The sequence below is a fragment of the Paramormyrops kingsleyae genome, chromosome 5 (assembly GCF_048594095.1).
Source record: "Paramormyrops kingsleyae isolate MSU_618 chromosome 5, PKINGS_0.4, whole genome shotgun sequence".
NCBI classification, from domain to species: domain Eukaryota; kingdom Metazoa; phylum Chordata; class Actinopteri; order Osteoglossiformes; family Mormyridae; genus Paramormyrops; species Paramormyrops kingsleyae.
Window position 1 is genome coordinate 33,499,045 of NC_132801.1, and position 25,571 is coordinate 33,524,615.

At 45.4% G+C, this 25,571-nt stretch overlaps 1 protein-coding gene and 1 long non-coding RNA gene across 3 annotated transcripts in view; one reads left to right on the top strand and one right to left on the bottom strand.

Moving 5' to 3' along the window:
- The window catches only part of ntn2 (netrin 2), a 46,852-nt gene that overhangs the window by 8,061 nt on the left and 13,220 nt on the right, over nucleotides 1-25,571 (top strand). For both annotated transcript variants that reach the window (XM_023819159.2, XM_023819158.2), the window contains exons 2-3: nucleotides 7,375-8,474; nucleotides 21,459-21,647. In XM_023819159.2, the coding sequence (XP_023674927.1) occupies nucleotides 7,445-8,474; nucleotides 21,459-21,647 (1,219 nt within the window). In that variant the 5' untranslated portion in view covers nucleotides 7,375-7,444. The remainder of the gene's footprint in view (nucleotides 1-7,374; nucleotides 8,475-21,458; nucleotides 21,648-25,571) is intronic.
- LOC111847731 (uncharacterized) lies at nucleotides 1,300-7,378 on the bottom strand. Its single transcript, XR_002839160.2, has 2 exons — nucleotides 5,722-7,378; nucleotides 1,300-5,149 (listed from the first exon to the last, which is right to left on the bottom strand). It is a non-coding gene; the product is annotated as an uncharacterized lncRNA (long non-coding RNA).

Genomic DNA, 25,571 nt, shown 5'->3' on the forward strand with positions numbered 1-25,571 from the left:
TCATTTGTCACACATGCTTCAGACTCGCTTCAGACTCGCACCCGACCACAGAGCCCAGTCGTTTCCCTTCCCCTGGCTTCCACACACACTGGACATGGAATGCTAGTAACAGGTTGTGAACATAATCCAGTTCAAGGTTTCCAAAGGGTGTGACTACAATTCCCGGCCAGTTTATGCACACAATTACCAATTCGGATAAATAGGAAATATGTCTGCCCAGTTGCCGCGGTCGCCTGGAGACTGTGAATACGCCGTCACTTTCAGATTGGGAAAGTACCGTTTCCGTTTGGCTTGCTAAATCGGCTCGATTGAACACAGCAGAAAATGCTTGTTGGGGGGGTGGGGGGGGGGGGGCAGAGGATGGGAAAGGGGAGGGGGTTTAATGACTCCAGCTTCTTTTGAAAAGTCCTGGCACGCTCAGTAATGCACGTCGGTATTTGAGAGCTTAATAAAATGATTTGCGGTTTCCCCCGCAGTTCAAAGCGGCCCGAGCCTCGCTGCTCGCGACACACTTGTGCAATGGAAAATGCAGCCTTCCTGTTGGAGTGCTGCAGAAACCGCAGGCTGCCTACCGCAGCACCGAGCCGGAGCCCTTTGGGGGCAAAGGGAATGCGAAAAGAAGCAGTGCCTGGTGGGCCACTTTCACTGATTTACATCCGAAACACCTGGCCCCGGAGGCCGCTGCTCCATGGTCAAACCCGCTTCCCACTTGCAAAACCCCTTCTGGAGAGGGAATCCCACTTTACCAGCAAGAATGGATGAAATGAATCTGGGAACTAATGATTTGAAGGGAAGGGAGCCAACATAAGGGAAAAGACTGCTGGGTTCCAGAGGCTTGTGAAATGATTGGAAATGTTAAAGCTGAGACATCAAGAGGCATGTGACATTCCCAACAATGGCTATACTTCTGTCATCTTATGGTGATGCAACTTTGCACTTATGCAAGCAAAATGACTGGATGCAAACATGCTTCATAAATCAGTGTAGTTACTGATCTATCGCAAAATATATTCTCTTCAGTAAAAATGTGAAGGGTGGCCCAAATCATGAATAGTTGAAAGTCTAGTTGGCTATGCAGAAATAGACGGTGATCTGCAAATGTTCCGGCTTCCTTTTAGTGCGGAAGGAATATGGCAGTGCAGGCCTCTCTGTACGTTGCGTTTCTGCAATGTTTTCGGTAACCATCCACCCAAGAGAACTGACCAACACGTTCCTTTCTTCAGGATCTATCCATGGTGCTGAATCCCTTCTGTGGTCACAATCAGTCATTTGTGCCGCTGAATGCTTGACATGTTTACATCATTGCAAAATTTTCTGTTTATTTATGTTACATGGTTTAATCTGGAGTGTCACTGATACAGAGATCAGAAGAGCCCACATAGAGAAATAACCTGGTTTATATCATTCCTTGCATTGTGACGCCTCGTCTTTCTTACCTCTTCCTGGCTTTTCTTATGAATTCTAAAATTGCTTGAAATTTGAAGTCACATTTTGCACCTTAATGTAGTGTACCTGTGTCCTTGGTATGCTCTAATATTACTAGGCAAATAAAGACCTCTTGCTTTTTGTAATTTTATATTGATAGAAATGCAACCAAGACTTTCCTCAAAGCCTAGATTGAATTGCTACTAAAATAGATGAGTACTTACCAAGATTTACACTATGGATTAGAATTACTGTCTAAGTATAGAATTAAGTGTTTTACTGAGGGAGTTTCCTGTGTACCAGATCTCATTAGGTCACCTGGCTGTATGTTTATTTAGGATTGTCAACCTGCGATGTGTTTCCATGTGACTCTTACCCAGTATCATCAGGTGACAGGTCTTTGCAGCGTTTCCATCGACAAACAGGCCTCAGTGTTTTTTTCAGTTGCCTTCCAGGAAAAGTCCTGAAGGTCATCCTGAAGAGTATCACTATTTAGTGTTGTACCAGATAACAGATTTACAAGTAACTGTGCTAAGAGGTTTGCGTGGCAGAAAGCCCAAACCCTTTCTTTCTGTTGCATGTAATTTACTTTCTAGTTTATTTGGTTAATCTAAATGTGTTAAATATTAGTGTTTTGGCTGTTTCTCCTATTTTTAATTTGTGTACTTGCATCCAAGATAAACTTGGTGCACTACCCCATCTTCTCAGTTGTCCCAGACATGTCTGAGGAGTTCCCATAGATTTTTCTCAGTCATTCATCCTCAGCACTGGAATTGGGAGCCGGAGAAATGGGTTGGGGGAGCCGCCACATTTTTGCATGGGCGTTCTCTCCGTCGGAGCAGGAAGAGTGGAGCGCAAAAAGTATTTTAATGAGTCTAGGGTTTGTGACGCCGCCTAACAGCACACAGTGGCATATGTGAGTGTGTGGGATCACAGCGCAATGGAAGACGGGCCAGAGACAGCACATCTGGCGGGCTGACTGCCTTTACACTCCTCGCGGGTCGGGCCTGCTTGAAGTTTACACCAAGCTCGGTGACGCACCAAGTATCTGCAGATATGCTTCCGGCATGGAAAGCAAGTTTCTCGGAATACACACCGAGGAAGGAAAGCTTCAGCGCCAGGTTTTATGCTTTTGAGGGTGTCAGCCTGTCTGTGATTCAGCGGCTTATGGGCCCCTTGGGCTGTGACCACGGTGTCCCTGCCTTCCTCCTGGCACTCATCAAAGGATACAGTTGGTGTCTGTCCGACTGTCCCCAGGCTGGGTTTGAGCCAGTTGACACCTGGCCTTTATTACCTGAGGAGTTTTCCCATCAATGGAGACTTCGTTTATCCATCTGGAGGCTTTAGAAAATGCATGAGAAGTAACGGGGTGTAGCCAGTTGGCATGGAGGATGTTTTGTGTGAGCATGAACCAATAATCACAGCAGCTGAATAAGTCACTGCTTTTTGTGTAAGATAGTTACAGAACGTAGGACATATGCAGGGTTTAGAAAATGGATGTATTACTTCTAAGCTGAAAAGAGAGACAGTTATCCATAACCGGCTTATTCACTTGTAGAGATATTTAAATGTATTGACAGCATTCTTGTAACCAGATGCCTGGTTCGGTCTGTAGTTCTGTTTGGAGTTGACAGCAAAAGGGATAAATTAATTTAATCTGGTTGCTGATGGTCTTTGGTTGAACCCCCTAGTGCCTGGTAAAGCTGATTATAGCTCAACCTGGGATTACATGGGACCTTAGAACAGTGGGGGGCTCGGACTAACCTTCACACAGGTTCAGCTGGTCAGATCAACAAAGAGAGGATCCAATTATGGGGGGGGGGGGGGGGGCACTTCCTGCTGCCACAATCCGAAATCTTAGGCCAGGGTGTGGGGTTCCTCAAGCTGTCTGTCTTCCCTCTCTCTCTGCTCCTCTCCCAACCCAGGGAACGCTTCTCAGCACCCCTTGTTATTTTAATCTCTTAACTATGAGAGGCGAAAAAAAAGGCAAAAAAAAAACACCCTGAAAGAAAAGAAGCGCAACGTGGGATGATCTCCTGGTGACAGGCAAAGCTGAAAAAACGTTCTCCGGAATTTGTCCGTCAAGACCACCCTCCCTCTGTCCCTGCCACCCCCCAGCTGAGTCCCAAGTGGAGTGCACTCGATACCCAGAAGAACTCGGATAACTTTCAAAATGTTTGGAAATTGTTGGCCTATATGGTCGTCTGTATGGAGCCAGTTAGCTTCACTGTCCTGACCATCCATTCAAAATATTTGGTTTTTACAGGCATAGACAAGAGTGTTAGCTAAACATAAGGATCTGACAAAATACCTGTAATATCAATCCAGACAGTAAAAAGCTCTTATGAATTCAAATGATTTAAGAAAGATTAAAGATTTAAGATTAAAGTTTTGCTGCTGGAGTTTGAGTGAGTTCAGTGTTTCCTGAAAAATTATTTCAGTTTTACACTATTTATCAGAGTGATATATCCACAGATCAATAGAGATGAAAGTATGTTTAATTTTTTAAAAATGTAACTATGGTCATAAGAACAAATATTTAACTATCCAAAAAAAAACAACTAAAATGGCAGCCCTTCCCCCGCGTTTCCAGTGCACTGCCTGTAAGGTCAGGGGACACTGTGACATGGCTGACAAAGCGCAGAAGGGGGTGTTCCTGGTAGCCGCCCACGTTCACGGCTCTGCCTTTCCCTTTTTTGCGTCTGGTTTGCCCTCAAATATCGTTTCTGGGATGAGACAAGAAAGGGATTCATCACCGAAGCTTGGAGCGACTAATCAGGAGCATTCCAGCTGCTTCTCCAGCTTCCCTCAAACCTGCAGTGTTGGGCCCCCCCAAACTGGAAGGCTCCTTACTGTCCTATCAGGTCTGATTCCCCTGAGCAGCCATGGAAACATTAAGATTTCAGAAATTACACACTGGCATCATAAACCTGATTTATGTATCAAAGTTTAGGCACACGGGACATTTAAAATTTCAGCTTTTTCTCGTAAGATTTGTTGTCTGGAGTTCCTCTGGTTTTTTGGTTGTTTACATATAATTTTCTGTTGCTTCTTCTGGACTCTCCCACTTTGACACTATTAACATATTTTTTCTTGGTGGCAGGGGGCTGTAAAAGTTGTATTAAACAGTGGTGTTGGGATTTTGGTTTCTGTTTACACTTTGATGACAGGAACAGACCCTCGGGGGCAGTAAGAAATAACTTGCGGACGGTTGTGTGTAGCTCTCCATATTTGGGCACAGATGGCCAGTTGAAGGCTACTCCTGTTGTCTTTGAGCTCCATCAGTCTCCGTTTTCCCCTCTCTGCTTCTTCCTCACACCCCCAACACATGCATCCGCACACACACTCCGTTCCCCTCCTCTTTCCCTCTCCTCTCCCTTTCTCCTCTGCCGCTCATTAACGCAGTGCTGACGGAAGCTTGGGGAATGCTAATTAGTTGCTAATTATATCAGCGGGGTCCTCTGCAAGCCGGTATCTCTGACTCCCGTGTCCTGGCCCGGCTGTGGCGGGGCGGCTCTTTGCAGAAGGCCCTGGAGGCACGCAGGACACCCTCAAGCCTACCCACCGGGCCAACTCCCTCTTTGCGTGAATGCACACACACACACACACACACACACATGCATTGTGGTGGAGAATGGCTTCAGAGGCGGTGTTGTGCACTGTCGGGTGGGGGGGTTGCTGTTGGCCGGCCAAATGGGACCATTCTCCTCCGCTTTGACAGTAGCTATGTTTGGGTCCAATAAAAAAGAAAGAAAGAAAGAAAGAGAACTTACTTTCGCTTTTGAAGTGGCAGGGCACCCTTGATGGCCTGCCTTTGTTCCAAAAGAGAAGGGCAGGCACAAGAGGGAGAGAAATGGTAAGAGTCTGATTCTTGGAGGGGGGGCATAGTGGAAGAGTGAGGTGCTGCATAATAGTTGCTCATTGTGGTTTTAGTAAATACTTAGAAGTGGGACCAGGAGGGGGGGGGGGGCTTGGCCCTTCGATGTGTTCCCAGAATGGGGCTACTCCTGACAACCTGGGAAGTGAGCAAGAAGTGATGAGAGCTGGGGGGCTGGGGGCTGGTCCTTGACATTATTCGCGATACAGGGACATGGGGTGGGCCAGGGGGAGTGCTGCATTCCCCAATTAGGACCCGCTCTGCTGTGTGATCCGCACTAGGTTCTCTGAAGTGTATTTTTAGGGCTCGTTCCACCAAGGATGATTATCATTAAACCTGTCGTGTGAAAATGGCCCTGCAGTGCGAGGGAGGGGTACCGTGCCAGGGGTGTTAAATGGGTTTTAACCTCCACCGCTCACCTTTCCCATCCCAGGACCCATTTTCCAGGATGGGTGCTTAAGTGCCAGAGAGTGTCGCCCTCGGCAAACTCAGCACTGTATGTAGGCAGTTGTTTGGTGCCATGAGTTGAAGACTGCAGAAATGTCACTCCCGCCTCGAAGCGTGAAACGTGTTATCAGGAGGTGGAGCTGCTGAGTGTGAGTTTGTTACTGCTAATTTCAGGTCACATTTTGCTAATTATGTCCTCAGAAGGGCAGATTCCAATAGGGGAGGATCCATTTTGCCCTGTTAGCCAGTTGGCTATCGCGCAGTGTGCTGTGAATACCATAAGCTTCTTGTTTTCCGACCCTTGGTTTTTATTTAGCTTTTTGTAAAGCGTGCTGGCAGGCTGAGGCCCGGATCTCACACAGACCTGGATTATCTTGTGACTTCTCTGCAGCTCTGGAGAGGTGCGCGCCTGACTGGAATCCCACACAGAGATCTGAATTGAGGTGCTGAATGGGCGGCGTCATTGACATTCACCAGGAGGCCCGCCAGCCACCCCTAACATCTCTCACTGCAGCACAGTGTGGGCTGCCTCCGCAGTGCGCTTCAGCCAGTGGCTGTGTGCCTTTTGGCCGCACTGGAGCAGGCTAGCTATGTGTTAGTAGCACGTAGCCGGCCATGGCTCAGAACTAAAATTCCCCCTCCCGAAAGAAACATGGGGAGGTTCTTTCCGATCTGGAAAAAAATTAGCATGACTGGGTATCAGATGTGAGGGAACTGCGGGCAGGCGTGACGGGCGCCTTGACCTGATTCTTACTCCATTTTGCTGATGCTAAATGCGTTTTGATAAAAGTTCAGCCTAATATTTTAAATGGGCTACTTTAAATGCGCTTGCTGCAGGCGATGATCACCCTAGCGGGCGACTCTGCGGATGGAGAATGACTTTGAGTCTGGATAGACCTGCTGACTCGTATGTGTACAGATGCTCAACTCAAGCCCATGCTGTCATATGCCCACATAAACCCATTCCTCAGACATAGAGTCACCTAGGGATCATTTTTTTGCCCTCAGCATTTTGTTTATGACATTTTAATGCTCTTCTTGTCATGCTCTACATTACAGGATCCTCCCTGTGCACTCAGCACTAAATGATTCATCCATATCCTACTCGAGGGCTATTTTCTTTTTGCCATCATTGACCTGATTGCAAAGCTATCGTAAGGTTTGTGACACAAGGGTATCCAGGCACACCAGCACATTTTCCATCATCATCATCATCATCATCATCATCACACAGAAGAATGCTGCTGAAGTCCTTGGCTAACACTAATTCACACTGTTGCCTGCACTGTTCCTGGCTTCACGTCTAAGGAGACACATAATGATGACCGTCACATTTCTTGCACATATTGCCAAACAGCATAAACACAGCTTCCGAAGTATCTTCACCTTCACTGACATTCACAACCCAGAGAAATGCTTTGTGTGCTTGTTTCCGATTAGGGGCTTTTCTCTTGCGAATGGTGTTTTACATTAATTTATATTTACAGAGAGTTGCCACCCATCTTGTCTTTTATCATGAAATGCTGTCAACAGGACTCAGCTCTCAGAGCTTCTTCCTGTCAACATAACAATTACAATTTCTTGCACAACTTTTAAAGCCAAGCACTCTTCGCTTCTGCCCACAGGCTCGGAGGAGGGCAGCTCGGAGGTGAAGCTCACCAGGACGCGCCCTCGCCCTGAGGCTCGAGCAGCAGAATGAGTGCCGCTTGGAGATGTCTGCTGGGCGCCTGCCTCCTCACCCTGGTGGCGGCGGCAGCATCCAGTAGCAACCCGTTTGCAATCCAGCAGAGCCCCGCAGATCCCTGCTACGACGAGAACGGTGCCGCCCGGAGATGCATTCCCGAGTTCATCAACGCCGCGTTCGGGAAGGAGGTGCAGGTGTCCGGCACGTGTGGCCGGCCACCGTCTCGGTCCTGCAGCGTGGTGGAGCGTGAGGAGAAGCCGGCCGTGCGCACCTGCCAGATCTGTGACGCCGCGGACCCGCGCCGGGCCCATCCCGCCTCCTACCTCACTGACCTCAACTCGGCTCACAACCTCACTTGCTGGCAGTCAGAGAACCTGCACACCTCTCCGCACAACGTCACGCTCACACTGTCCTTGGGCAAGAAGTTCGAGATCACCTATGTTAGCCTCCAGTTCTGCTCGCCACGGCCCGAGTCCCTGGCCATCTTCAAGAGCATGGATTACGGCAAGACCTGGACGCCGTACCAGTTCTATTCCTCACAATGCCGGCGCATGTACAGTCGGCCCAACAAGGCAGCGATCACAAAGCAGAATGAGCAGGAGGCTCTGTGCACGGATGGACACACTGACCTCCATCCCCTCTCCGGAGGCCTTATTGCCTTCAGCACCCTGGATGGCCGTCCGTCCGGAAAGGACTTCGACAACAGCCCCGTCCTGCAGGATTGGGTGACCCTGACCGACATCCGCGTGGTATTCAGCCGCCCGCAGCTGCCCCGCGACCTGGCCGGGGCCGGCCGGGAGGAGGACCCTTCGGCTCCATCCTCACCCATGCCGACGTACTTTTATGCGGTGGGAGACTTCCAGGTGGGTGGGCGCTGTAAGTGCAATGGACACGCCTCGCGGTGCCTGAAGGATAAGGAGGGCAAGCTGGTCTGCGACTGCAAGCACAACACTGAGGGCCCCGAGTGCGACCGATGCAAACCCTTCCACTATGACCGGCCTTGGCAAAGGGCCACAGCACGGGAGGCCAACGAATGTCTGCGTGAGTCTGCCTTTCTCTCTCCTTTACCACCGGGGTCCCCCTTCTCCATGCACACTCTCTCTCATTGGTTTGAATTCTTTAAATCAGCAGTAGCAGGATCAGCCATAGCTTGCTGGTCTTCGTCTGAAGTCAGCAAAAAAGTAAACAAAGATTAATATATTTGTTTTGTGTATAACAGAGGGCACTTTATGAACTTTATGAAAGTTTTCCTGCCTGATAAAACTGAGAAAAAAGTCATCTCAGTTTCATTATATCATTTACACACGACTTGCCAATGTTGCTGTTCCAATTCATTTGATAGTTTTTTAGGTACTTGCTTCTAAGCTTCTAAGCACCCCTGTGCAGCCCGTGGCCAGCTCTGCTGGTGGGCCCCTGTGTATTTATATCCAATCATGCGCCTGATTAAACAAAAGGTCAGTAATCCGCAGCAAGGCAGAGCTATACGGGGTTTTAAGGGTGCCAGATAGTGACAGGACTCTGCTGTTGAACTACGTAGAAGTGAGTGGTGGGGGATGTGGGGTGTCTGGCAACCAAGGTGTCATATGAGAGCTAATCTCACGATCACTAGGAACACACGGCATTCCCGTGAAACTCCAGGATGGAAAGAAATATTGTCATAAATGTTTGGGAGACAAAAAAAGGGGCTCTAGGAACATAATGGGCTGTAAATACAAACAGCTGTCTCTGCCTCTCCCCCGTCACCTCTGCGCCACAGCCCATTCTGCCCCCGCTTGACTGAAGGAATTATTATCTGCCCCTGACAAGCGGCTGAATGAGGCTCAGAATTGATAATGAGGGATCTGGGTCAAGTTCAGCCCGGGTGCTGATGCGCGGCAGCGGCGGCAGGAACGGTGGCATAATTGTCCGTGCCGCGGCTCTCGCTCAAGCGCTGTCTCTGAATGTAACCTGTCAGCCGCGCTTAGGTGGAAGATCTTTCTCTCGCCCCTATGAAAGGCTGCTGAATGGTGAGAGATGGGCTCTGGGCTCTGATTGGCAGAACTTTTCTGACATCACAATGGACAGGCCAAACCATTGAATTCACGGGAAGTTTAAATGGAAGTTTGAAGATGCGCTATTGTGTTTTTCTTTTTTCCTTCTGTATTGTGCAAGACTGATGCTTGTTTATGGAACTGTTTTTTTTTTCTCTATTTCATACTGGAGAACAAGATTCCTATGACAGGACGATTTATCATGTAGTAAATAACCCATATCTGTTCCATATTGCCGCTAATCCCTGTAACACTTTTGTGGCACATTAATTTTTTTCATTTGGATGGTCTCTGACAGGGAGCCTTTGAAGGAAACTTTTGCTTTTGTTTTCCAATTATTGATCCCTCAGTGTTTTTTAACACTGTTGGAACTCACGAAAGGGAATTTATTTCTGACAAATCTGGCCAAAAGCATTTGAGACCAGACAGGAGTTTTGTAAACATTCCAGTACCTAATTGAAGAGGGTACCTGTTGGAGGAGGGAGCCACGGAAGATTCTGGAAATGAGCATTGCAGAGTCATTCTGTGAGCAGTTTCATTTGCACACGTTCGTTAAGGGATATAATTGTCAAGGCAAGGAAAATGGGGAGAACAAGATCAAACTGGCATCAAAAAAAAAAAAATGTATTGTCTTCAGAGGAAGGGGGGTGGTGAGGGGGGTCTATCTTCACTTCTCTCCACTCTGGTGACTTTCTCACTGTCATGGAAAATTATGCGATTTTCTGGGATTCTCCTATTACCGATTTCCACCAGGGACACGCTACAAAACGGCCGAGAGGAGAGGCCGGTATACAGCTGTTAACGACGAGTTCATTTTTGAAACAGACGGTGTTGCCATGACGACCCACTTTATGATATTAAGCCTCAATGAACAAGTCTAAACAGTGGATGCCATAAGCTATTGTCGCTGGAAAAACGTTAGCGTTTAGGTGTCCAAGAATGTCATTTTGGCTATGACTGCCTTTGACCTCCAGATAAGAAATAATATTCCAGACATATCCTGAAAGCCATCCAAGTGAAATTACAGCAGTTTTTGTAACATGACAGATTACCATTGCAAACAATCACAACGATACATGATAAGGTATGTTTGAAAAAAAGCACCTGGCTTCTTTGCCTGCGTCAGAAGGAATCTGAATTTTGATGCATTATATTCCTACAGTTCCAAACTATTTTTTAAAAATCCTGAATCCTTTCGGTTTGGACCTAAATGTGCAGAAAAGGGTGCCAATTCAATTAAAATGCACTCGATTTTGAATTTGTTTCTAATGGACAGAGCACGGCTTTTAAAAGCCCCTGTCTTTTTTTAACCTTAATGAAAGAAAATGACTTCCCCAAAAAAATAAAAAATGAGGAACAGTATTTGTTTTTGTATGTTTTGTAATTGCTGGTATGCGGGACTGAAATCAAATTTAGCACAGGGGAGTGCCAGACCTGGTTAGGGAGATGGAGAGTGACAGAGTCAGGGGAGGGGCAAGGGTAGGAAAGCTCTGGCAGGGGATTGTGTCTGCTCTGTCACCCCCCCAGCCCCACTCTTACCCCGACGCCCTATATCCTCACAGGACTACCGTTGTTGCTGAAAAAATATCTTGTGCGCAGCTATTGAAGGTCTCTCCCTCCCTTTGCGAAGGGCGTACTTTTGTGTGACATGGAGTACACTGGGCTGTGCCAAGGCAAATGTCATTATGTCATGCTGATGGGGGAGGGGGGTGTTCGTAAGGTTCTTTAAGACAATGTCCCCACATGAGCAGGAGCAGGACCTGCCTGGGGACCCACGCCATGGGAACAAATCTGTGGAATTAAAGTAAGGAGAGGTTATGATATGGTGGCTGTAGCCTAACTTTAAAAAAATTGTAATACTAAGTAATTGGTGTGCCCACACATTGTATCACAGGACACTAGGCATTATGGGTATGAGGGTTACGGCTGGGGCAGTTGTCATCGACTGTGGAGTGCTGACAGGGCTAAACTGTCTCAAAGAAGCCCAAGAGTGGCTGAGCGAGGGGCAGCTGGAATAGATGGTCCCTAGTCATCACCTCTGTCCCCCCCGTCCCCCCCCCCCGTCTTGCTGAAGACTCCCTGACACAGGGCCTGCTCTGTGCACAAGGTCGGGTTTGAAGTGTACGCAGCTATTAATATCCCATTAGCCGTTTTGTTCTGTTATTTGTCATCAGAAGTGGATAACAGACATGGGGAGCGATGGATGTTTCTCATCAGCGGGGGATAATGACAGATGCACGACGGGCGTACTCCCCAATAACGTATACTTTAATCATTTAAAAATCGGCCTGTCCAAAAGACAATACACCAACGAAGTTCAAGCGGTTTCAGCAGACCATTGGAATCCTAGCAGTTATGGGGGAAGGAGAGAGAGGTGCTCAAGAACAGAACCGATACACAGACAAGCTTATCCTATTCGTACATGGACTCAACGGTAAATAAAAAGTTAAAGATCAGAAAAACATGGCTAAAAGAATACATGTGGAAAGGGCAAAGGTGTATTTTCTGCATTTCATATCGTGTGATACGTGAGTGAGTAAGAAAGGCTGTCCAATCATCTGTTCTGGATGGTTCCAAATTCCAGATGTGAATAGGCTGAGGCTTTGTCGTGTCTCTTCATTAGCTGACCTGCTCAAACTGCTTTTAGCATAAACCTGCGGTGTGAAGATTAACGGAGGATTTAAAATCCAGGCACAGCTCATTTCTTTAAATGAGCTGGAATGAGCTCATTAGCTTAGAATGTGTGGTAAATATGTGGCTCATTTTAATCATCTTGAACAGGTCATCTCCTGTCTGAGATTGGCTTTCAGGACATGTTATATATCTATGTGTGTGTGTGTGTGTGTGTGTGTGTGTGTGTGTATATATATATATATATATATATATATATATATATATAGAGAGAGAGAGAGAGAGAGAGAGAGGAATGGGTAATATTTCACTTCTTAACCGTTAAGAGTCTTCTCTAAATTTGATGAGACTTTGAAATGTCTCTCATCCTCGTGCAGCAGGGTTTGGTCCTTTTCTCTGAGCGACTACTGGCCATTGAGGAATATGCTCTGGTGCCTGACACACATGGAGGCTTTTATTGTGAAATCTTTTGTTGGCGTTTTTACTTTTCTGTTGTCTCTTTTTTTCCTGCTATTGATTAAAAAAAGACAGCCGACTGTGGGCTTTCAGGGCGGCGACTCGTGGGGTCCGTGTATAGAGGGGTCAATGCGAAGCCTCTGTTTGGGAAACAATCAGTTGGAATTAAAAGAGGGATGACAGATGGGCTGCCGGGGAGAGCGGCTGGGTTTTGGGGCACAGAGGAGGCGGAGTGCCGGTGGTGAATCCACTGCGATCCAGCCACCCGGACCGCCGGTGGATCGGGGGGAGGTCAGTGGACATCAGGTTGAGTGCCGCCCCTTGCAAATTCACAGTGCGTCCGGGCCCCACCCTCGGAGTGGCCTCATTCCAGATACAAGGCTCGAGGATTGGTCTCAGACAGATGCCCGCATGACAATTATACTTTCAAATGAAACCCCCACTTTCAGAAAGCGGTTCCATTCCACGGTTCTCAAAAAAGGAGGGGGGCACAAAGAAGTCTGCATTTTCTCTCCCTTAACAATTTCATCCCGCTCCGGAAATCATCGAGAGGTCACGTTCTTTGTGCCGGGGTGTAATACAATCAGCCGGTTCAAGGCCAGCATGATGATGTTGTGCTTTATTTTTCTGTGTTCTGCTCAGTCTCCTGAACAGATTGAGCAAACTCTTCTGGATTTAACTGTAGATGGTACTGCAATGGAATCAGCTGATTTTCTAGAAGCACTTGTTAGTATTTTCTTTTTCTTGCTGTCACTCCTCACTTAATCTGCATGTTTACACACACACACACACACGCACACACACACACACACACACAGCCGTGGAAAAAATTATGAGACCACTATATTTTTCAATCTGCATTTTTAAATCCAGGTTTACTCCTGGTTCAGCTGGCATAAGGCTATGCTGAGCAGCAAGGATGCTTCAAGGTTCAAAATTTCTAAGACAGCAGTACACAAAAATAAGGTGAAGCTGGAGACACTGGGAATGACCAGAAATCGGCCAGGTAAAAGGCAGAAGCAACTTTCTAATGCTAGAGATGACTGTGACCTTATCCGACAGTTTCTCATGAATCATAGGATGGCCTTCAAAATGAATGGGGAATATTAAGTGCAGGTGTGAAGTGCACTGCTAGGACAGTTCGCATCAGGCTACTAGAAGCAGGAATGAAGTCCCATAAAGCAAAGAAAAAGCCCTTCATTAATGAGAAGCAGGGAAGAGCCAGGCTGCAGTTTGCAAATATGTATATATTATTCATAGACGCACACCCATGGACTGAGTAATGAGAGTGAAATATCAAATTGTGCTGTGGTCTCTTAATTTTTAATTTATATATATATATATATATATATACACACACACACACACACACACACACACACATATACATATAAAAATCAACAGTTATGAATAATTAACATTTGAGAAATGTTACTCCAAGAGCATCTGAGATGGTGCCTCTGTAAAAATTAGAACAGTGCTGTTGGGTCATGGGTGGCCCAATGGGGTGTGGAGATGGATCCTCGGCTGAGTCTTCAGATGGATGAGACGGAAGGGTAACGGGGAGGTCATAGCAGATAAATCCTGCATGTTTTAGGCTTTTTTGTGTTGTTTGCTTTGGATTCTTCTCTTGCAAGTTCACACGTCTCAAGTTCAAACCAACGCCCCCTGCTAGACCGTGCGGGCTGGGATTGCTTAACCTGGCAAACGGGCGAAGTGAAATCGCTGCCTGGCACGCTCTTTTGCACGCATCCAAGATTCCTTGTACCAAAAGGAAAAATAACTTTTTTTTCTACACGTTAGATGTAGTAATGGCAACGTCTTTGGACCTGGCGTTCCGTGGGATAGCTCAATCCTAAATGTAGATGGATGTTATGGGCATGGCTCAGTCACAGCTCACATGCTTCATCACTGTGCCAGCGCATACTGAATGCCTAGCGTGCCCGCGGCCACACTGCTGCCGTCTCTGTACGGCATATGTTTGCAATCACTGCAGCGGCAGGAACGTCATTGTTGCACTTTTGTGTAATTTAATCTGGGCTGTAGATGAAAATGACTCCACATTGCCATAGTTGATGGGTAAATCCTTTGTTTTATTTTTATGTGGCATTCTTAAAAATATCATCAAATTTACCATTCCCAAAGTTACTTTGGTCCTCCAAGTTTGAATTTGTAAGGAATGCTTCCAAAAAAATGTTTAAAAGTTTTTGCGTCTGTAATTTTTAGGAGTATGCCTCTGATGTCCAGGGCACCAGTTTAGCCTTTAAAACAAAAGCATCATGGTTAATAATCAGGGCGATGGGACACTGGTGACAGAACAACAAAGAACAGACAAACAGACAGCGTCGGGTGACGTTTGCAGTATGGGATAGATGCTGGAGAAGATGTTGAGCAGATGAAACTAATCTTGAGTACTGAAGGTTTTTTAGGCAAATGGTAACTCATATACAGGACAGATCCATAGGGAGTCATCAACCCCGTTCCACATTTTCATTTCTTCCCAGCTTTACACCATGAGATCTTTCTCCACCAGCCTTGGTTTTAGCAGCCATAGAAGAGGTTGTTATGAGTCAGTGGTCGGTCACTTCATCAGTTTATCTGAATCATGACAGTGGGATGCATCAGTGAGTGATGTTTTTAGCAACCCCAGTGGTAGAGATACTTGAATACGGCTTGAATAAACCCAGGCTTGAGCCTTCAGTCACCCTTGGTGGTTTTTGTGGTGAATTCAGACATGTGGTTTTCAAACCCACTAAATTCTCATCCATATACAAGGACAAATGTGTTTCTTAGTGTTCTTTGAGACTCTGGTGAGGGGGGGGGGGGTGCATACTGTTTATTACCAGCTGATTGTGGGGGGGGTGTGTAGTTATTGTCTTATGTCATCTGTAGACTTTTACTCATAACGTTGAGGGGTGGCCCTCACAAACCTCAAACGTGAACACCCATCAGCAAACTTTCCACAGAAACACCCATGCTTTGATGACTCGGTCATTTTCAGTGTTTAAGTGTGATGTGTTTTCATTTCAATTTATAAATGTCTAGGTTCTCTTAGCACAGAGCTAGTAGCAATCAGTTGACATCACGTATGGGTGGAATTGTTCAGCCATCCAAACGTCATTTGATCCCGCCCCCCCCCCCCCCCCCCGCTGTCCCTGCTCTGAAGTGGAGCGCTCAGATGCCACCCAGGCTGCAGAGGCACGAGAAGGGAAGCCTGAGAGATCAGTGCTCCCTGGGGGGCAGGATTTGGGAGGGAGGCACATCTCAGAGAGGAGTGAGCGAAGGAGTCAAGAAAAGGTAGACGAATTCGATGACACCTGAGAGCAACCGGCAACCTTTTGACCTTTCGCTGAGTGGAATCATTTACCCCTTTTCAGTATGATTTATTCTCTGTGTAAAGTAATATGTAAAAGGTGGATTCTGCGCTCCTACAATTAATTGTGTTGTGTACAAGCATCTCCTGTGAAAATTCTTGGGTGCATCACAAGTAATGCTTTTTTTTTTTTGCTTTTTTTGTTTATAAAATATTAAGATTTGCCCAAATCTTTATCTCAGAGCTGCAAAAATAAAAATTATTTTTAAACTGAATTACATTAACAGCTGACATTTTTACTAACTAAAAGTTCAATGCAATATGATAAATTTTAGATGGGCTATTTTGTATTTAAAAGTGTTACAATAACTGTTGCTATTTTCACTTCTGTCTATAAGATCAACATTGGTATGAATTATACTAAATTCTAAGGATATAATAAAAAAAAAAAACACACATTTCTCCAAATAATGTCTCCAAACTGTCATCTCAGACTTTTTAAGTCTAGCTAAGACAGTCTGCTCAAAGGGGCCCGGCATAATACGGTTTCTTATATGGACAGTTTTTTCGTCATATATGAAGGAAACTGTAGGCCCACCATGAGGTCAGGAGCTCCTCACAGCCCCCCTGCTCTCTCAGGTTCCTGCCATCTGGTGCTTTGCTGTTGCGGACAGTAGCCAAAGTGATAGTGTGAACCCATCGCAGTATCATCCTTATCCCAACGTCCTTTAGCAGTTCATTCCCTAATCACCCTGTTATTGTGGGGAAGGCTTGACGTCTGTCTGTGGAATTCCCCCCGATTGATTTCAAGGCCAGAATCCCCAAACATGCCTGGTGAGGAGGCATCACCCATGGTTCAGGTCACATGTGAAGTCAAAACTAATGGAGAACCTGAACGTCCCACATTTTGTTTGGTGCAGAATTGTGTCACCAAAGAGGTTATGAATGTAGATGATCATGATGACGACGATGATGATGATGATGACAGCATGGCATGTTGATGAGGAAGTGGAGCATGAAATTCAGGGCTTAGGAAGGTTCATGCTGACATGAGGCCACCCTGAAGCATAATCTTGTCAAAACCTGTTCTTGAGGTTCAAACCTCAAGAGTTAGGTAGGTGAGGTAGACCAGGGGAACACTGCCGTAGCTGCTGCAATACAAAGTGAACCTGAGAAATAGGTGTCTAATCTCCTGCCTTTAAGTTCTTCTTCAAAGCATGACTCAGCATGCTGGGTGAAGTTGAACAGAGGGTCCTCTCTGTCCCGCAGTAGCCAGCACTCACTTGGCTGGATCCATGGGACAATTATAGGCTGGGTCCGGAGCAGGTGGCTTCTGGGCTTGGCAGAGCACTGTCCTGTGCTCCTGTGTCCAGGGGAGGCTGGCTGAGAGCACCAGACTCAGACAGACGTGAAAACCTCCAGTGATGAGGGCAGAGGTCCCCCTCTTGTTCCGTCTTTATTGGCAGAAAGCTCCAACTTGTGGACCTCATAAGTCTATTTTAGGACTGCAGACATGGATTTTGGTCAAAACAGCCCCATGCAATGAGCAGACCTTACTCATTACCCATGCAAGAAAAAAGCACCATGTAATACAAAGAAAAATCAAGGACAAACTGTCTGCATGGTATCTGCTAAAACTGTGAAATTTTATGGGCAGGTGTTAAAAATAGGGGATTTTCTGAAACAATGTAGCTTGCGTACAACATAAAATCAGTCTTAGGGTGCACATTTGCATGTGAAAAAAGCAAAGAGACACCCCCACCTTTCCGGTTCATACTCCCTAAATTTTACTCTTGTTTGCAAAACAACTGCATCCCTAGCAACCTAGTTCCAGTAAGTGTCTCCAAAATAATGATATGAAAAAGTGGATAGGACGAAACATTTTAATAAGGGTTTGATGTGGTAATGAATCAATGGGGAAAGCCGAAAGGTTCAGAGTGGTGCCAATTAAAGCCTGCTATGAGAGTGGGAAGAGGGGTATCTCTGGAGAGTGCAGCTCTGCATCTTCCTCTACATCCTTGGCAACAGAAAACACAATACCCAAAAAATCATTATGAAAATATTTGTCTTCTGTGAGGTTTAAAATACCCCTTTTGCCTTGTTTCTGCTCAAAATATGGGGTCACAATAGGGTGGTATTATTTTTGCTCATTATGTGTCGTGACCCAGTGCTGATCCAGAATCAATTAATTAATCCCTTCTGGCCCATTCACTTGTTATTTCAATCAGCAGTTAATTTGCTGCGTCCTCGTTCTTTGTTTGTTTTTTTGCCAAGCGCGAACGACAGTGGCGATGACCTATAAAATGTGCTGGCCAGGAGTTTTAATACCCCCCCCCCCCCGCCACTTCTTCGAACCCCTGGGTCTCTCCAACAGATAACAATTACAGAGCATTTTCAGAAATCTCCCATTTGCCTTTGATGTGTTAATGAATTTAAAAATGGCCTTGCTGAGACGCAGTTATCCCCGCTGAGACGAATTAAGGGGAATTCTGTGCAGCGCTTCAAAACAAACTCATAAACATGCCATGTGCTGCAGAAAATCCTCCAGTGCCACGGAGCTGCAGTTAACAGCCCCCTTTTATTTCCCTTTTCTTCACGTGCCTCCCTCCCCTTTGAGCCCTCAAAAAGGTGGGAAAAGTATAATAGGCTCTGATGCAGGTTAAGGCGCTCCTTGGGTCACTGACGGATCACAGAAACGCCTCTTGGTCTCTGATTGGTTGAGGCCACTGGCCAAGGCTCTTGCAAAGGGGATAAATCAAATGGCTCAAAGCAGCAACTTCAACCCACAGAACTCTTGTCATTTTCATTGTTCATTTGTTTTGGTTTCAATGGCAAGCCGGGGTCAGCGAACAAGTACACCATGCTGGTGCCTCGCGCAGCAAATTATCAGCCGAATGGTGACGGTCTCACAGGTCCGAAAGTCTAAACGAAAGTGGTAATTCGGTGTGGGTGCTAATTGAGTGATCACTCTCTCCTGTGTCCATTATTAGTGTGTTAACAGACAAAAGTGCTCACAGCTGTGCTTTGGTTTGAGGCGTTTAATCAGTCACCCCACCCCCCCAAACACTCTGCCCTACGCACTGGTACCTTGTTAAAAGCAGTAACAGGACTCTGTCAGAGGTATGGAAACTCAAACAAGAATTTTCAAGAGATACAGACTAAAGCTTACAAATGATTAGGGGATGTCACTGAACGGAAGCTGGGGAAATAACAGATTTGGCCTCAACTTTAATACTCCACACAGATCAGCCTTGAGCTTAGCTGTCATTTTACACGATGATCAGCTCCTTTCTCTGATCAGCATATCCTTCCGAAGGATGGATAACTTGTATGATAGGAGCACGCTTTACGCTTTTCCGATATCTGCGTCTGTAAACGGGCTTCCGTGTGTCAAGGGCCTGTCATTAATTAGACTGAAGCAGACTGCAGCTAAGGCTAAGAGGGTCGACGCCAGAACCCGCGGGAACAGAACCCGCGACTTATTGTAGGAAAATGGCTTCTCTCCGAGGAGGATTAGAAAAAAAGGTTTTCATTAAGTGGAGAATTCCAGACAAATTGGCTTTGTAATAATAATCAGATGGAATCGTGTGGGATACACTTATAGTGGAGTCTACGACTTGTCAGTCAGGTGGTTGGATCGGGAACCATTAATGCTTTGAAACAGACCTTTTTCTCTGAAAACAATACCATTTAACATATTTTTCTTTATTATTATTATAAATGTGGCTTCAAGCAGAGGATTAGAATATTCTATAAAACACTAATCACACGTATCCTACTATCTAGAGGAACTAAAGCCTTAAGGAATTACAGCCGCTGTACTTGTGAGAGTCTTTCAATTTGTCTCTCACAGCAGGAGTGTGGACTTTTTTCACTCTAATCATTGTAGATTTCCACTGTGCTCTTTCTATTATGTATTTTATGTTGGGAGGGTGTTTAGAGGTTTCTTTGATTCCACAAGGCATGGGCCTATCAGGCTCTTCCTGCTGATTTGTCAGATCGGTGAGGCCGCGAACCTGAAGGTGACTGCCATGTGGTGGGCATATGGCCAGGGTGCGAAGGGAAAGCAGATGGATAACTGGACAGAAACACGGTCCATCTGCAATATGCCGTGCAATAGACTGATCTATGTTGGATCAAATAGCAAAAAAAAAAAACACTTCGTTATTCAGATAAGGCTTATTGTAACGCAAAATTAGCCACGAGTAATTCAATTGCGCTCAGGCAAACTACAGCCAGCACCTGGAAACACAGGGCAGATGTTTCTTATTGCAGTCGTAGCACCTTAAGAATACTATGAATTCTCTAGACATAGGAGGGGGGCTGCAGTATGCATTCTGCATATTTGTCAGCAGTAGGGTGAGCAATACGAATGTGTTGCGAACTAGAGATATTAATATTTACAATGTAAATATACGCATTTACTATCCATGTGTAGCTTTGTGAATATTTGGATGGTTTCACTCTCCAAACCGTAATAGTTCTGAATCTACTAAATGTCCTCTTAATTATAAATTTTTATAAATGTACATTGTATAGCAGGGTAATTTTAGATGAGAAGCGTTTATTCCTGACTGAGCTCTTTGGTATATGATGAGCACAAGTGGGTCAGAGTGGGTCTCATAGGGAACCTTCTTCATGTAAAAGTAGTTGTCAGCCCAGTTAATTTCTCCCTAAATAAAAGAAAAGATGTAGGAATATAGAAAATGTTCTTTTTCTGTGTGGATGGAGGGGAGGCTGGCTAAGAAGCTGAGGATTTTGTTTGAACTGCACATCAGCTGAATGATCAGAAGTGCCTGAAACCTGATTGTGGGTTTGGAGGTCAGGGATTTACAAAGCGATGCCCTAAGGCAGACAATGGCAAAAGCCCAGAATGGGTTTTCTTTCTATATGAACATGACTGCAGACATCCTGATTAAAAATGTACACCTTTGTGGTCTGCATTGCTCTTCTGGGCTCTTGGTGGTAAGAGATGGATCTGCTTTCTGTGTTGTGGGGTATGGAGAAATCACAGCAAATGCTACACATGGTAAAGAGACGCCTGATATTTAGATTTCCCCTGGTTGTAATTTATCCTGTTTGGACCCCACCCTGTCACTGTGAAGGCATCCATAGAAATGTGTCCAGCAGCTGTCTTTCCAACTCCACCTTGGCACTCTCAGGGATGCATTTAAAAACTCATCCTGTCAGAAAACATACGTGTTTTTAATATCCCACTCCTAGCATAAATTGCAGAGATGAAGATCTGATAAAAAGGTGATTTGGTCTAATTCCTTTCCTTTTTTTCCTCTTAGGTCACAGTCAAAGTACTAATACCTTTGGTAATACCTACCTAATATGTGTAGATATGGGTCCAGTAATACAGATTCATCCAGATATGGATTTTCATGAAAGATTCCATTTAGATTCATGTCTTAATTAATCCAATTAAGCCATGTTAAAACATGTATACATTTAAAAGCTATCACACAGGTTTTAAAAATTAAAGTTTGTTCCAGACACATAGCATAATTTCCGCTGGGCAGAGTCTCTTCTTGAAGAGGTGGGAAAAAAGCCCTTTTTCACATGTTCTTTCCCCTTTTCTTGTCTTCCCAGCTTGCAACTGTAATCTTCACGCTCGCCGCTGCCGCTTCAACATGGAGCTGTACAAACTGTCCGGGAGGAAGAGCGGGGGGGTGTGTATGAACTGCCGACACAACACTGCCGGCCGCCATTGTCACTACTGCAAGGAGGGCTTCTACAGGGACCTCTCCCGGCCCATCAACCACCGCAAGGCTTGCAAAGGTATGGTCTGCTATCTCTTTTAAGGTTTAGGTAAAAACATGTGGAATGCCTGCTACAGTGATATCATCCTGAAGCTGGTGTGAATAGACATCACATTTTGGTGCTAAATAGCTAAAGACAAAGTAATGAGGTTTTCTTTCTGCATCGCCAGACAGTGTCATTTGTGTCAAGGGAAGCTGTGTGATGAGAACTTCAGCTGTTTTATCACAAACGTCATGTTATAACATCACAAGTAGTATATGCTATTTGAAATGGAATTTAAAGTCCTGCAGAGTGTAAAATCTCTGTGAATCATCTCTATGTTTATGATCTAAATGTAAACACTTTTTGTGCCCCGAATCGCATCTGTCAGTGTGATTAACTTTTTTAAACAGTGATATTTAAATTAAAAGTGCCAGTTCGCCTACAACTGTCCAGTTTCTAATCTCCAGTTACTAGATGGACATTGCCTTTGAAATTAAACATTTTTACTGTGGCTTTAATAACCTAAATATGGGTGAAAAAAACTGTTCACCCAAGATCAATACTATAGTCTATACAAAATATACAATACAAAATTATTGATTTAGCATATTACTTTAGCATATTCTGTACTTATTGGCTAAAAAAGTTTCCACTGATTACTTTTCTCTGAAAGCTGTTTACCATATGTTAAATTAAATTACAAGTTGATTACACTGTTTGTCATGAGAGAATTGTATTTGTAGACTGCATAATGCTGCAGATTTGCAGCAAGTATGCAGCAACGTGTCCCAGTTAAGAATTTTTTTCTTCCCTTTTCTCCCCCTGTTTCAACTCATGCAAAAAGCAACACAAGTTTCCTGTCAGTTCACTGTTGCCTCTGGGAAATATCCAGTTGTTGCCTTTCCAAATCAACAGCAGAAGGGGGCTTATGTGACTTCGTACATTAGGGTCTGTGGAAGACCGCAAGCAAGGGGCACAGCGGTGGAGGAAGCTGGGAAGTCTAACTGGAACGGTCAGGCATAGCTAACGGTCATGATTATGACTGAAAGCAAAGGGCCTCCATCAGAATAAACATTCCTTCAAACTCTTCCTTATCTCTCCTTCTCAAGTCAACATTCCAGTGTACACATCCATTCACACCTCCGGACAGACGGTCGGACCTGCCAGCACGCTGGAGTTGTCCAGATAATCCGGGTATTAAGTACTTGTCCTCTTATCTTGATGGACGAAAGGTTCCAATAGGCTTTGTTGATCTCTGTCAATTCTCCTTTTTAAAGCTTTGGAAATACAGACCTTCAGAGGCTCCAGGCTGCGCGGTGAAAAAAATGCTGCTTCTGTAGTTCCACCATCCTGTTTGTTCAACTCGGAGTCTGCAGCAGTGCAGTGTTTTTAGATGGAGCAGTGACCGACCCGGCCCGACACTCCAATTAGACATGCCCGCCACCATGGCACGTAATGAATTCCAGATACCACCGGCCTCTGACACTTGCTGGACAGACCAGGACGAGGTTATTTGTTTTTATCAAAGCCGACAAATGCAGCGGTCAGTCTTGCCTCGGTGGTAATAAAACTTTATCACCTTGCCTTCAAAAGTCCGGATGTGTAGGAAATGAAAATCCTGCGGCAATAGAAGTCAGACTTAGCAGCCGGCATGTTGATTGATCTGGGCTCTTGTTATGTTCAGCTCGTCTCTTTCAAGTCTCGTCCGGCCCCTGATTCCCTGAAACCCAGTCCGCCGCGTGTTCCCCATGTCGTGACATTTCTCGGCCCACTTGCGACAGGGGTCCGCAAATCGGCCGGCTTAGTGTCTGAAATGGAATAATGGCAATAAAATACAGGTGTTTCCTGAGGAGTGCGGTGGGTAAACCTGCTTCGAATCAGACCTCCACGGTAGAGCTGCCATGAAGCTGCTCTTCTCACACTCCAAGCGCCGCTGTTTAATGGACAGGCAAGACGTTGATAGATGGTTTGAGCGCTCGGCTCCCCATCTGGTCCCCATCACACCTCCGTATCTCCTGCAGGTATTTCAAAGCCATGGTCACAGGCCCTGTCGCTCATTTACTTTGAGGTACTTTGAGATCCTGGATGGCACAGCAGGAATAAAAGACTGAGCTGGACAGTTACGCTTTTGTTTATATTTTATGGTGCTGAAAAGATGGAAATCAATACATTCATCCATCCATCTTCTAACCATTTATCCTGGTGAGGATCACAGGGGGCCTGGAGCTTATCCCAGGTAGCATAGGGCACAAGGCTGGGGTACACACTGGACCGGATGCCAGTCCATCACAATTCATATACAGTACCAGCCAAAAGTTTTGACTCACATAGAAAGCTTTATTTGGACTGTTCTCTCTATTTTAAAACAAAGACATCAAAACTATAAAATAACATATATGGAATTATGTACTGACCAAAAAAATTATAATTTAATGGTCGGGACTCAAGAGAAGATTGCTAGTTCAAATCCGCGGTTGGCAGAGTGATCCCACCATTAGGCCGTTAACTCCAATTGCTCCAGGGACTGGTTGACCCTATGGTCTCCTCTACACCAGTTTCATGAGGTGGCCTCCTGGGATGCTCTTCCAGCTGTCCTGAAGGAGGTCCCACAAATACTAGCTGCTTTTCCTTCACTCTCTGCTCAAACTCCTCCAAATCAGAGTTAGGGCAGGGGGCTACCTCAGTATGCAGAATGGCTATAAAGACTCCATTACACTACTAAGAAGATTATTCAAATTAAAGAATTTATTTTCTTGTGATGTTACCTGGTTTCCAACTGGAAAACCATATGATCCTGGAGTAATACTAGCAGTAAAATAGTAACTATACATGACCCTGCTCTACCTGTCAAGATTTTGTACTTTCAGGTCACGTCCCTCCCCAGGAGGAGAGATTTAGAGCGCCTAACCTGTGCTTGCATAAGTGAGAAGCGCAACGTGATGCTTGTGTTCTCGGGAGGCGCTGGGCCAGCTTTCCACCCCGAGTTTGGCGTGTACACAAGTTTTCTGAGAAACTGCCAGAGTGCAAATCAAACAGACGTCCGCCATCCGGGGCAACGTAGAAGCCTCCGTGTGTTTAAAGCGAGTCCAACTTGGGACAGCTTCTTCTAAAGTGAAACACATGTAAAGTGTATTGGGGGGGAGAACATAAGGTGATCCCAGAGTATAAACAGAGAGATGAAATATCAGGCTGGAGCCAGTGCTGTCCATTGAGAGACACATAAAGCCGGCCCAGTCTGAGCCCTTGTTAAAAAATGTTGAGATGAGAACATGTTTGAAGGAAGTGCGACCAAAGTAAAATTATCTTCTTACAAACATCCCCCATATTCTCCTGTACTCCATTAAAACCTTTTCCAAATTCCCGTTCCTTTGCCCCAAAAGCCTACCTCTGTTATTCTTTTTTTTTGCCAAGCTTTGATAAAACTTAGTAAGCAACAAGAGACCCTGCAGTTATTAAAATAGCAAAATGTTCGCTGTGACTTACTAATTAGTTTACAAAACCGAATTCAAGTTAAGAGCTATATACCTTAAGCGGTCTTTTTTCCATTTAGTTGGACGTCTCATTTTGTGATGCAGTGAATTGCTCTCAAATAAGGCCAAGAGCACATAGTTGTGTAGATAATGTGTTCTTCTCAGAAATCCTGCAGTCCTGTTTTTCCCATCACTGGGAAAATAAAGTAGCAAAACACTGCTCAAGGAAAGGTTCATCTTGAACAATTTGAGCCTGAGCCGTGTCATTGTCCAGCCCTGATTGCGGTGGTGGAATGTAATTGCCATCGTTTTGCCCTGGGGCAGACGGGTTGAGTGAGCCAGGGTATCTGATGCAGCCATTGCACAAGCACAGAGTTGCTCATCAGAAGTTGCAAAGTTTTCCCAAGCTTTCTGTTGCCTTTGGTAGACTTCATATGCATTGGATACTTGCTGAGTACCTCATCCTGAGTGTCCTCCTTCCTTTGCCTAG